This window comes from Vitis vinifera, chromosome 4 (genome assembly GCF_030704535.1).
Source record: "Vitis vinifera cultivar Pinot Noir 40024 chromosome 4, ASM3070453v1".
Taxonomy (NCBI): Eukaryota; Viridiplantae; Streptophyta; class Magnoliopsida; order Vitales; family Vitaceae; genus Vitis; species Vitis vinifera.
Window position 1 is genome coordinate 17,304,431 of NC_081808.1, and position 14,047 is coordinate 17,318,477.

Consider the following 14,047-nt stretch of genomic DNA (forward strand, 5'->3'; position numbering starts at 1 on the left):
TGTAGTGCGAAGGGGTGCAATGGGTCCTTGACTTTTGAACCTTGTGCGTTGGCGATGTCCTAGAGAATAGAGGGGAAGGAGTCAATCGTTGAATAAGTTGTATTGGTTGAAGTTGCATGATTCAAAGGTATCTTCTAGTAGTTTGTTTCCTCATTGGGTGATGAGATCTCTTTGTCTCCTTTTCCTTTCTCTGTTAATAAGCGTTCAGTCTCGAGTAGGGGTAATAGCATGGTCTCTTAGAGGGAGTTGGGAGGGGGATGTTTGCTAGTCTTGCTGGTACAATAAGAGGACCTTTGAGGATGGTCCTCTAAGGTGGCACATCGATGGCGATTCCTAATAATTTTTTAAGACAATTAGGGGGAATCAATGATGTAGATAGAAGAGGGGAGGTGGGATCAATGCAGGAGAACATTAGCAACTTTTAGGAAGCAGAAGAGTAACCCTCTGAGTGGCCTTTCAACAAACTGACATCTTTTGAAAAATTTATGGGGATGCTAATTGAGGTTTTTATTTATTTATTTTTATTTTTATAATAAGTAAGCAATGATAGAGAGAATGCTAGTCAAGGGTTTTGAAATGCAAATTATCTCTTTGTTAAGGAAGATGGAGACCAAAAGAGGTGGTAGAGGTTTGATGTTGGGGGTGAAGAGGAAGCTAACCTCAACTTCTTGCTTTGAGAGTGAGCTTTGGAAGTTGGAATGGTTGATCAATTATAAACTCTTCCTATTAGAGGGGTTAATGAGATCATATGTGGGAACGGTCTTGGGAGCTAGCACCTATTGGTTGATGAAGTTGAGGATTCTTTTTTAGAGTGTTAGAGGGGTTAATGATGGGAAGAAACAAAAGTTAATTAAGCATATGATTAAATCTCAGAAGGCGGATTTAGTCAACTTACAAGAAACTATGGTGCAAGAGTCATCAATGCAGATGGTTAAGGATTTGGGTGTAGGAAGATTCTTGGAATGGGGAGCAGTGGAAGCTGAAGATTGGAAGAAGGCATTCTAATGTTTTGGGACAACAAGGTGTTGGAATTGATTAATATGGAAGTGGGAGTGTTTTCTATTTCTTGGCAAAAATTGTGAAGATGACTTTGTTTGGATGTTCATAGGGGTGTATTGGCTAATTCAAAAGGGAGCAAGAGGATTGCTTTTTTGGAGCTGGGTGCTATATGATGTCTTTGGGATGATTCTTAGTGCTTAGTAGCTGATTTTAATATGGTTAGATTCCTTTGGGGAAGGAGTACTAAACAAGGTTGTCTTTCATGATGAGGCTTTTTTAGGAATTTTTTTTTTGATAAGTAAACAAGATATGTATTAGAAAAGGCTAAACGCCACAAAGCATACAGGGAGTATACAAGACGGCTAAAGCCTCAAAAAAAAAAAGAAAAAGGACCAGAAAGAAACTACCTCCCCTTAAGTGGAAGCTATCCACTCCAAAAAACCTATGAGGGAGAAAGACTCCTCACCTAGATACACTTTGGCCCAATTCCACAAGTTACAGACAAAAGAATACTTTAATTTCTGAATATTCAACTCACCCCCCCTAAAAGCTAACCTATTCCTCTCCTTCCAAACCGTCCAAAAAATACATAACGGAATGGATTTTCAAATCTTTTTCCTTTTCTTCCCTACAAATGAGCCCCTCCAGGAGATTAAAGTCTCCTTTACAGTTTCTGGGAGGACCCACTTAACATCTATCAACCCAAAAATAATATCCCAAAGGGCTCTAGTCACTATACAGTGTAAAAGAATATGATTTACATTCTCTTCTTCACAACCACACAGAAAGCAGCAATTCGGGAGATGCACCCCTCTTAACTGGAGTCTATCCAGAGTAAGCACCTTCCCCCACGTAGCCTCCCAAGCAAAAAAACAGACTTTAGTTGGCACCCTATCCACCCATATTCTCCTTGCGGGAAATACTGTGACATTAGGCTTGTCCAACAGCCTGTAAGCTTCTTTGATTTTGAAAATACCATTTCTTCCCTGCCTCCACACAACTGAATCATCCTCCAAGGAGGGCCTGTAACCCCTCAAAGTATGAAGCAGCTCTCCAACCATATCCATCTCCCAATCATTGAAGTCCCTCACAAAAACAAGCTTCCAATCCCCTTGGCCCGAATCCTGATCCCACATCTCCTCAATCGTAGCATCCCTATGCACGGCAAGGACAAAGAGTTGATTGAAGCATTGGGACAATGGAATGTCAGTGCACCATCTATCTTTCCAAAATTTGATTTTGGAACCCTTCCCATCTATAAATGCCAAATTTTCCCAGCACCAATCAGATTCCTTCATGATCTCCTTCCAGACCCCTACTCCAGCCGCCCCACGGACCTTCTTTGGCCTCCAGCCATAATCCTCTTGCCCATATTTTGTAGTGATCACTTGGTTCCAGAAATTATTCTTTTCACAAGCGAACCTCCAAATCCACTTTCCCAGCAAGGCTCTATTCAGAGTGGCTATTCTCCTTAATCCTAGCCCTCCCTTGTGTTTCTCTGTACAGACTGCATCCTATTTAACTAGATGAACTTTTCCCTCCAAGTTTCCTCCCCCCCATAGGAAATCTCTTTGGGTTTTTTCCACTCTTTTAGCAACAGACTTAGGCATTCGGAAAATAGACAGTTTGTAAATTGGCAAGCTAGCCAAGGTGCTTTTTATGAGAGTGATTCTCCCCCCTTTGGATATGTACTGTCTTTTCCAAAGCGCAAGTCTCCTCCTGATCCTCTCTTCCACCCCATCCCACATAGAAGTAGCCCTATTGGGGACCCCTAAGGGGAGGCCCAAATAATGAGAGGGCAAAGACCCCACCCTGCCACCTAACTCAGCTGCCAACTCAAGAATATCCTCCACGTCTCCAATTGGAATGATCTCACTTTTGGCTAGATTAATCCGAAGACCCGAAGCCGCTTCAAACCAAAAGAGAATCCAGCTTAGGTGAGAAACTTGCTCTTTGCTCGCCTCACAAAACACAATTGTGTCATCAGCAAAAAATAGGTGGGAAATATTCAAGGATGTTCTACTGCCACCCCGTATATTGCACCCTGAAAGATAACCCCCCTCCACTGCTCTCCTGATAAGGACGTCCAGAACCTCCATTCCCATAACAAAGAGATAAGGGGAAAGGGGGTCCCCTTGACGAAGCCCTCTAGTGCTAGGGAAGAACCCAGCTGGCACTCCATTAACAAGAATGGAAAATTTAGCAGAGGAAACGCAACTCCACATCCATCCCATCCACTTGGGCCCAAAGCCCATTTTTTGGAGGACCTTCATTAAGAATTTCCAATTGATGCTATCGTAAGCTTTTTCTATATCCAATTTGCAAATAAGACCCTTTTCTTTCCTCTTCTGCCACGAATCTATCACCTCATTAGCAATTAAAGACGCATCCAGAATTTGTCTTCCCTTTTCAAAGGCATTCTGAGCAATAGACACCACCTTACCAATCACTTTTTTGAGCCTATTAGCTAAAACTTTAGCCAACAGTTTATAGAGCCCCCCCACCAGGCTGATAGGTCTAAAGTCTCCAAGATTCTCCGCCCCGCTTTTCTTAGGAATCAACACCAAAAAGGTGTTGTTAAGGCTCTTAACAAAGGAACTATGCTCATGAAACTCTTTAAACATCTCCATGATCTCCTCCTTGGCAAAGTCCCATGCATCTTGCCAAAAGGCAACAGTAAAGCCATCCGGGCCAGGGGCTTTATCCCCATTCATCTCCATCAACGCCGAGTGAATCTCATTCTCTGCAAATGGGGTTTCCAGACTCTTTGCTTCTTGCAGGCTAATACAACCCACCGGAATGCTACCAATATCCGCCTGCCAACCCATGTCTTCAGTAAGCAACTGCTGAAACGAGTTCACAACACCTTCTCTCACCTCCTGCTCCTCTACTAGCCACTCCCCATTAACCTTAATTCTGTCCATAGCGTTGTGTCTTCGATGTGCACTAGCCATTCTATGGAAAAACCCCGTATTTTTATCCCTGTCCTTTAACCAAATCTCCCTTGAGTGCTGTCTCCAATGGGCTTCCTCCAACAGGACCCATTTCTTAAAGGAATCTTTAGCTTCCTTTTTTAATTCAGCTTCCTCCATAGACAAAACTCTCTCACTTTCCACCCGATCCCAAAAATCTATTTGATGTAAGGCTGAAGCTTTATTAGTTTCCAGCCTCCCAAAAACCTCTTTGTTCCACATATTCAGCTTCTTTTTAATTTCCTTCATTTTGACGGCCAATCTATAACTAGCGCTGCCCCTGACTTCAATTCCTTGCCACCAGGTTCTAACAATGTCATTAAATCCCTCAACCTTAAGCCACATATTTTCGAATCTAAACGGGGTTGGGCCTCTTCTTATCCCACCTCCCTCTAACACAATTGGAAAGTGATCAGAAGTTGGCCGAGATAACCTGCCCTGCGTGACGCCACTAAACTGATCTAACCAGCTAGGAGAAACTAAAAATCTATCTAGTCTCGCCCACGCCTGATTATTCAGCCCCCCACTCCATGTGAACTCTCCCCCCTGAAGGGGCAGGTCCACCAGCTCTAGATCATCCACAGACTTTGCAAATCTCCGCATGGCTGAGCTGATTCTTCTTTGGCTGCTCATTTCGTGTTGGAACAGAGTGATGTTAAAATCCCCACCGAGACACCAGGGATCATCCCAAAGGCCTCTTATTGCCCCAAGTTCTTCCCACATACCCTCCCTTTCCACTTTGGTGAAAGGGCCATACACTCCCGTAAAAACCCAAGTAGCCCCATTTTCTATGGTCTTGAATCTACAGGACAAGGAAAACTGACCCTCTTCCCAGTCCAGAATCTCCAGGACCCGCTTATCCCAGCATATCAAAATGCCACCCGCAGCCCCTTCCGCATTTAGGGCTCTCCAATCTAAGAATCTCCCCGATCCCAGACTTCTCACTATACCCTCCGACATCTCCTGAATCTTGGTTTCCTGAATGCACATTAGGTCCACCCTCTGGTTCCTTATATAGTTCTTAATGATTTTCCTCTTAGAGCTGTCATTAGCTCCCCTCACATTCCAGGTAATAATCTTCATCTTCATCGGGCAACTATCAACTGGTTCCCCTTGCCCTGTGAAGGAGCTTTCTGCTTATTCCCCCCATCGTAATTGACAGAGCATTCCAGCCTCTTCAGCTCCCTTTCAAACTTGGTCTTTTCCAAGAGTTCTTTACTGTGAATCTTTTCCCGCCTCTTTCTGATTTTAATCAAAAAGCTCAAAATCTCCTTTTCCAGTCCCTCTGTAGAGAATCCCAAGAACTGGCTAAATTTAGCTAGACTGCCTTCCTCCCATAGATCCTCTTTCTCATTTTCAGTATGTTGAGAACCAAAGCCACCATTGTTCCCCTCCTTGCCCCTAGCCACGTCTCTGTTCTTGTTGACCTCTCCCAATTTCCAGGATCCATCTACATTCTCAACGTTCCCCTCATATACTGTTAACCAAGTCGACATATCCCCCCTTAATTCCTCCTCAATACCCCCTGGGCGATCGAAAGACTCCCCCTCCGGAGCCCGATCAGAATTAGAAAATAGAAGAAGAGGTGTACCCACAGCCCGTTTACCTTTAGGATGGGAAAGTGAGGCTTTTTTAGGAAATTATGGAGAACTTGAATTTAATGAATCTTCCTCTTGTTGGAGGGCCATTCATGTGGTGTGAAGGGTAGAGTTTCTTGGTCTCTTCGAGATTGGACCATTTCTTAGTGTTGGAGGAGTGGGAGGATAATTTTTTGAGTTTGACTCAGAGTGTCTTATCAAATCAACTTCCAATCACTCATTGTTGTAGACGATGGTGAGATGAAGAGGGTCAAATCACCTTTTAGATTTGAAAATATGTAGCTTAAAACGGAATGATTCAAATATCTTGTAAGAAGCTAGTGGTTGAGTTATAATGTGAGTGGTTTTTATAGCATATTTTGGCATTAAAGTTAAAGGCCCTTAAAATAGGATCTAAAATTTTGGAACAAAGAAGTTTTTGGCAATATCACAACCAAACAATTGGAGGCATTGAACCATATTGGTTTTTGGGACTCTAAGGAGCAAGAAATAGTCCTTTCAGTTGAAGAGACAAAGGCCAAAAGGGTGGTAATGTAGGTGTTTAAGAAGTGGGCCTCAATGGAAGAAACTATGTGGAGACAAGAGAAATTTGGTCAAGAGAAGGGGATAAAAACACCAAATTCTTTCATAAAATGGTCAATGCGTGTAGTAGAAGAAACTTTTTTTCAAAGTCGGAGTAAATGAAGAATGGTTATCTAAAGAGATTGAGGTGAAGGAAAGGGTGTCTAGGGCCTTTCAAACCCTCCCTTTTGAAGTGAGAGAATGGAGATTGAGCATTAGTGAAATGAGCTTTGAAGCCCTAGGGATCGATGATTCTAGGAGCTTGGAGGTGCCTATTTCAAAGAAGGTTTTTTTTGCCCTCTTCAATTTGCTTGAGGATAAAGCTTCTGGCTAGATGGTTTCACTATAGTGTTTTAGTAGTCCTCTTGGTGAAGAACGAGATGATAGTTTTTTCAGGGAGTTTTTGGATTAAGCCACTTTTTAGTGAAATTTAGGGTCTGTTTGGTAACTATTTTTGAAAACAGTTCTGAAAAATAGTTTTTAAGAACAATTTTTGAAAACTATTGTCTGATTTTTATAGAACAAAAGTTTGTTTGGAAACCTAAAATGTTTTTAACTTGTTTTTAATATTTTTAAATATGTTTTAATAATAATTTTTATGCCTAGTGTTTTATTTTTAATCATTCTACATGTTTGTATAATTATTTTTTAAAATTACCCTAAAAAAATAAGTGAAAACAATAGAAAATAAGTAAAAGATGTTTCTTAAAAACACCTTGTTTTCTATTCTTAAGAACATAAAACATAATACAATTTTTGGTTGTCAAACGTGTTTTCCTATTTTCCTGTTTTGGAGAACAAAAAACTGTTCTCGAAAACAGTTTTCAAATAGACCCTTAATTTCCACTTTCTATAATTTTGATCTTGGAAAAAGGTGGAGTAGAAAACTTGAAAGATTTAAGCCCATCAACTTAGTAGGGGGATTGTATAAGTTTCTAGCAAAAGTCTTGATCAATAGACTTAAAAAATTGATGAGAAAAAAGGTTTTAGTCTATTAGTATGCTTTTTTAGAGGGTAGATAAATTTTAGATACAGTCTTCATTACTAATGAGATTGTTGATTCAAGGTTAAAGAGCACCGATAATGGAGTTATTTGCAAAATAGACATCAAGAAGGCCTACGGTCATGTCAATTGGGACTTCTTGATTGTGGATTTAACAAAAATGAGTTTTGATCAGAAGTGGAATAGAGGGATAAAATGGTGTATATTCACGATAAGCTTCTTAGTCCTAGTCAATGAGACTCCTTTTGATTTCTTTTAGAGCTCTAGAGGTTCAAGGTAAGGAGATCCCCTTTTCCTTATTTATTCATATTGGAGATGTAGGCTCTTAATAAGATTTTAAGTAAAACTAGGGAACGAGGCTTTAAGGTGGGTGGAAGGGGTGGGGAGGGGGTGAATGCCAATTGGAATAATTGAGTTAGGTCTTCATGTGGTTTGAGGTGATCTATGGATTAAAAATAAACTTAGAGAAAAGTGACCTAATACTAATTAGGGTTATTGCTAATGTGGAGGGGCTTAGCTTTCATGTTGGATTGTAAGGTGGGAAAACTGCTCATTGCCTTATTGGGCCTCCTTTAGGAGCTTCTCACAAATCATTGAAGGTGTGGGATGTAGTGGAGGAGAAATTTTGGATAAGGCTCTCGGTGTGGAAGAGGCAATACCTCTTAAAAGGAGGGAGACTTACTTTGAGTAAAAACATGTTGTCAAGCCTTCCAATTTACTTCATATCTTTGTTGGCTATTCTAAGAAAGGTAAGCTTTAGGCTAGAGTAGATCCATGGAAACTTCCTATAGGGCAGTAGAGCTCCTAAGAAAAGGCCTTACTTGGTAAATTGCTTTATTGCTACTTGGACAAAAAGCATAGTGGTTGGTATTAGAAATCTATTTTCTTTAAGCCTGGTTTTGTTTGCTAAATGGAGTTAGATTTGTATTTGAGAGAGTCCATGTGCAAAAAAGTGATAATAGGAAAGGTTGGGGAAGAGAAAGGGGATCTTGTTTGAGGATGTTTGGGATGGCTATGAGGTGGGGTTGTGTAGTATAAATTAGTAATGGGTAGGAGGCCTTTCAAACATGGTTCAAAGTCTCGGTATCGGTCATTGACTCGGGAGGTCTTGAGGCGTATCGGTCTCAGTGTCTCGAATTGGTATTAGACGATACAAAAAAATAGTAATTTAAAACTAAAAAAATTTAAAATAATTATTAAGATTATCAGAAAAATAAATACAATTAAATACACTAAAAAAATAAAAATAAAATAATAAAATAACATTTATTAATGTAATATTATTTTAGTATAAAAATAGGCATTCAAATTAGTTAAAATAATATTTAGAATTATTTTTTATTTAATCACTCTATACTAAATTTAATTAATTATAATTTTTAAAGTTAATTATATCCTGTGATTTTAACATTATTATTAACAAATTGTTAAATTCTTATATTATTCTGGTATCCAATTTTTTAATCTATGTCTAATTTTATATATTTTTTTAATATCAATATCCATGGTTGATTTATTTCATAAAAACCCAAATATTCTTGAAAACAAAAATTTCCACATACACAAATTTCTATCAAATACCCATACCCACAACCAATTTAACCCTAATACCCAATAACCCAAATTCCCATGGTTCCCACAAACTACCCATTAAGCAACCACTGCTTTAAATTGCAACTAGCCATTACCCATGAATACCCATTTCCCAATTTGTGAGATGCCATGGATGAAGTTGGAGTAGCAAAGAAGATCCGACATGCTACTCCTCTCTCTCATTTCAATCTTCTCGATTTTCATAATCTTTCTTCTCCTTTCCAATCTCCATTTCTTTTCTTTCATTCTTAGCACAAATCCCCAAAGGTAAGGAGAGGGTTTGCATGCATCACTGCCATCGCCAACTTTAGCATTGGTCTCTGCAACATCTCGGAGCCATGAATCATCTCAAAGCCATAGATTCGTTTCCTAGTTGGTTGATCTGTTTGGTGATTCAACAAAATACTGAACTCGGTTATCGATATCATATCAGATATGGACGAGGCAGATATGACTTGGCTGAGATGTACCGGTCTTGACTGAGATTTTGAACCTTGCTTTAAAAGCATGTCTCATTTCATAGTTGGGAATGACAAAAGGGTAAAATTTTGGAAAGATCAATGGTGTCTAGACATGTCTTTGAAAGTCTTTCCTAATGCTATTTTGTATGGCCACTGCCAAAGATGATTGGGTAGCAGAGGGAGTGGAGGGAGGCCAATGGAGTCCTTGCTTTTCAAGACAATTCAATGCTTGAGAACTTGAGGGAGTGGATGTCTTTTTATGGAAATTGTATATGATTTTAATTAGAACCAATGAAGACAATTAAATGATCTCAAAGGAAACAAGTGTAGTAAGTTCTCTATCAGATCTTTCTGTGCTTTCTTAGCGCAGAGAGGAAGAGAGCCTTTCCCTACAAGCATAGTTTGGAATTCTTGGGTACTAATGAAGGTAGGCTTCTTTGCATGGAAAGTTGTTTGGGAAAGGATTCTGATGCAAGATCAACTCAAAGGGAGAGGATGAATAATGTTGAATAGATGTTACATACATAAAGGTGAAGAAGAATCGACCGATAAGCAAGAATTTAATGGCAATTGGATTCTCTGTTTGGCATGGTCTAGGTGACACATCTATAGTTAGAGCAAATCTCTTGAGTTGGCATGGCTCGTTCATGGGGAGGAAATGGGAGAAAAACTTGGAGAGCTACTACATTATACTTGTTTTGGACTTTATGGAAAGAAAGAAATAGGATGTCGTTTTAAGACACCAAATAGTCGGATCAAGCAATCAATTATCATTTTATGTCTATTGTTTCTTTTTTGGAATAGGTCAGGGTGTACATAGATGACCATTCAATGTCCATGATAGGCTTTGTCGATTGGTTGAATTCCAAGTTAGGAGAGGAAGGCTTGCCTTTAGTGTTCTCTTTCCTTGGCTAGCCTTTAGGGGCATATTGTATACATGGTGTGTATCTTGGTGCGTCCTTTCTTGGGCACTATTAATATATTTTCTTTTATTGCCGATAAAAAAAAAAGAGCTTATGACGTGTAAGGGTCTTATCGGCTATTAGCATGTCTGACAATTGTGATATGTCTACCTATGTTGTCTTTACTTTTAGAGTTTTACAAACAAATCCAACTTTATTTTTGTTAAAAGAATATTCTAGAACTTATGTGTGAGATATTCATTCGCGGGGAAATTAGCTGTTTGTATTATGATGGTATTGTCTGAGATTACTAATTGAATATGACTCTAAATGGCCCATCCAGATGAATGTACTTATTTGAATGTAAGGACCTCCTTAAGTATAATGTGATCTATGAGATATTCATTTTGTTAGAGAGAACTTGTAATAAAGGTGGAGTTGGCCCCAAAGAACAGTGTTTTAATTTACAACTAACTTTTTCTAGTAAGAAACAATTTTATTACTAAAGAAAGGAGGGAACAGAGAACAATGAGAAATCCACTGAAGTAAAAACCACAGTAAATGAAGTGATACTGATAAAACCAAAGAATAGCCAAATGAAATTAAACAGAAGTACAGGAAACACAATCAAAGGGGCTGTCATCGACAGAAATCTTGGGTGATCTAGCAACCTCCCTCTTTGCAAATCTATTGGCCACCTGTTTGTATGGTTTACTTCTCCACCTAACTCCCTTGCCAAGGACTATATATCATCCTCAATCAATGAGCAAGCCCCAAGGGACCTCCTCTTTCGAAGTTTTCCAAGAAATAACCATTGCAGACCTTCATATCAATTTCTATGTATTTCCTGCTAAGTTATATTTCTGAGTGACATTATTGTATAATGCTGGATATACAGTATGTACTTCATCTGTTTATTATTTATTTTTTTTTTCTCTGCTACAGTTAACATAAATTCCAAGGATTCTTTTAGAAATGACGCTTCGTTGAGTTAACACTTTTAGATTAAATATTGGATTGACATGGGTTTAAAAACACAACCTATGGGCAACATTGATGAAGTTGGAAAATTCTTCCAGGCATGTGGTCATAGAGTCAGACTGGCAACTCATTCTAATTTCAAAGAATTTGTCTTGAATGCTGGGTTGGAGTTCTTCCAATTAGGTGGAGATCCAAAAGTTCTGGCTGGTTGTAAGTGACCTACTAGACCATGTTTTTAATGCTCTTTCTCATATCCTGTTTGTTTTCGCATTTAAGTTCTCTCATCTGATTTTTCATCATACCATAACTGTTGACATTGTAGTTTTTTTATTCAACATGTTTATTCAGGAATGTCCAACCTTCTCTTCTTGAAATTTGTTAAAAACAGATAATGCCCTTTTCTTGTTAACAAGAGATGTTGTAACTTTATTATTGTTGTTTTCTGGTTCAATTAAAGCAAATCTTGTGTAGGATTCCAATTAAGATGATCTCTTCTCTCTTTGCATTTTTCAAATTTAAATGTGATACAGGTTTGTGAAGAAATTTGAGGGAGAAAAAAATACTTCTCTTATTTTTCACTCAACATACAAACTGATTCTTGCATCAATATTTATACATGAATGACTAAGTTCATCTGCCTTTGGACAAAGAAATCTAGTCCTTGATTTTAGGAGAAAGTCTCTCATAAAATCAGGAAATAAAATTATAATAGGAAACAATTGTATGCAGTACAACTGTGTGGTACAGCTCTGAGGTACAGTTGGTGGTACAGCTGGCAGTACAACTGTACCTTCCGGATTTCCACAGTTTGAGTTTCAACACAAGATACAGATTGCCATTAATTTTTATAACATATCTGAACATGCACATGCATGTTTGTGCACATGCAAGAGTGTGCGAGAGATATCACATTTTTTTGATAGGCGAAAGAACGATTCATTTAAGACACTAATAAAAAAGGGGGCAGATTCTAAAGTACACAGGAAACGTAGAAAGGTCCCTTAAGGATGAGAAATAGGAAAAGAAAACACACTATTGCAATCCCACACAATCCACAAAATCAATGAACAGATGAGAGCAACCTGCTCTCACACAAAATCTGGACCAAATAAAAAATGTTTAAATAGAAGCATCCTTTAGCAATTGAATCAACAGCTCTAAGCCTTCAGTAGTTCTCCCATTTCTCTTTTTCCAAATAAACCAGAACTCACATAATAGGGCTAACCTCTAAGCCTTTCCTTGCTTTTCCTCACAAAACCCCTGTTCTATTCTAGGAAGACATCTTTCACTGTACAAGGTAGCACCAATAACATGTGAAAAAGCAAGAATAGTAGGTGTCAAAGACTACGAACTTCACCATAGTGAAGATGGATATGTGTGGAAAGATGGGAATGTTATTGATTAATTTAGCAATGTACAAGGGAAAATACACAGGCTAACAACAGTCAACAAAATCCACACAAAACTGGGATACTTGTGACAACAGCGCTGTAGGAAATAATTGTAACTTTCTTGTTTAGGGTGCTTTTTTCTTGTTTGTTTTCCATTCAGTAATGCTTTCTCCATACTTCAATGTCATAGAGATATATTCTTTATTCTTAAAATTCAATATTTTAGTAGTATCTATTATGTTTTCTGGTTTGGCAGTACACAGAAACACACACACCCATGTAAATGTATGACTGACTAGAATATAATATGAGTAGATTATTCTTTCAGCTATGTTTAAGAATTTAGTTTAGAAATCTAGTCGCTTAGACATTTACTTCCATGATATTTAGAATTTAATTATAACTTTTCCTGGTGAAGTTTATTTATTTTTTCAATTGGCATAACTTGATACTTGAACTTTATTATTTACTTTATATTAAGTTCATGTTTGCAGATATGGTCAAGAATAAAGGCTTCTTACCATCAGATCCATCAGAAATACCAATCCAGAGAGGTCAAATTAAGGAGATTGTATGCTCTTTACTTCCAGCATGTGTGGAAGACGATCCTATCTCGAAGGTTTCATTTGAACCGGATGCAATAATTGCTAATCCCCCGGCATATGGTTAGATCTAGTCACTTTTTGATTTTCCTTTTTCCAATATTATTTCTTATTTTACCAACTATAATGCTTATTATTCTGTTGTTAAGCATTTGAAAGAAAAATTGTTTGTTTAATCACAAAACTCCAAACTATATATCAGTTGAATAGAAGTTCTTCAATGAAAAGACTTATATTTTTCCCTTATTTCTGAACTATAATGGTTGACTGTTACTTAGTTATTGAGCCATTTTAATGGAAGATGGTTTGATTGGTTGTGAGAGTATAAAGGTTATATCAGCTGAATACCATTGTAAGTGCATGTCGCACCTAGGGGCCTTAGAGAAGTTGGCTTCTAAAGGAGCTTTTACAGCTACTGATCCAATCTTAGGCTTTGTTGAGGCCAAATCCTAAGGTGGGTATTCAATGGAAGTAGGGACACTCAAATAGGGAAATTAAAAGCATTTTCATTTATAGAATTTCGGTTTGATGGATTCTAAAGTATCCTTTCAGTCCAAGGGCAACTGTTAGGCCAGCCAATATGTAAGGGTACCAATTCTAGAATTTGAATTGGATTCTCAAAGTAAAAGGAAATAGGGTATCTTTGTATCTCAAAAGGAAGTGTTTTAATATGTTGAATGGGATGGGGTGCTGGGGTGTTAGCCAGCTAATATCTCTTCTGATTTGAAACGTCGTTTAAGTGAAGAGTTTTTTTTTGATAAATGAGCACAAAATATATTAAAGGGCAAAAAGCCACAAAGCATACAGGTAGTATACATAGCAGCCTAAAAACAAAAAACACATGAACAATCGACCTCACTAGCCCTTAAGGAGCCGCTAGCCACTCCAACAAGCCTAAAAGCGAAGAGGACTTCTCTCCCATATACACCCTTAGCCCAACTCCACAAATTACATACAAAAGAATTTTTGAGTTTTTTTATAGCT

The 14,047-nt window shown here is 38.2% G+C and overlaps 1 protein-coding gene across 2 annotated transcripts in view; it reads left to right on the forward strand.

Moving 5' to 3' along the window:
* The window catches only part of LOC100264986 (sterol 3-beta-glucosyltransferase UGT80A2), a 56,622-nt gene that overhangs the window by 3,993 nt on the left and 38,582 nt on the right, over window positions 1-14,047 (forward strand). For both annotated transcript variants that reach the window (XM_010650972.3, XM_019219524.2), the window contains exons 4-5: window positions 11,169-11,280; window positions 12,956-13,126. In XM_010650972.3, the coding sequence (XP_010649274.1) occupies window positions 11,169-11,280; window positions 12,956-13,126 (283 nt within the window). The remainder of the gene's footprint in view (window positions 1-11,168; window positions 11,281-12,955; window positions 13,127-14,047) is intronic.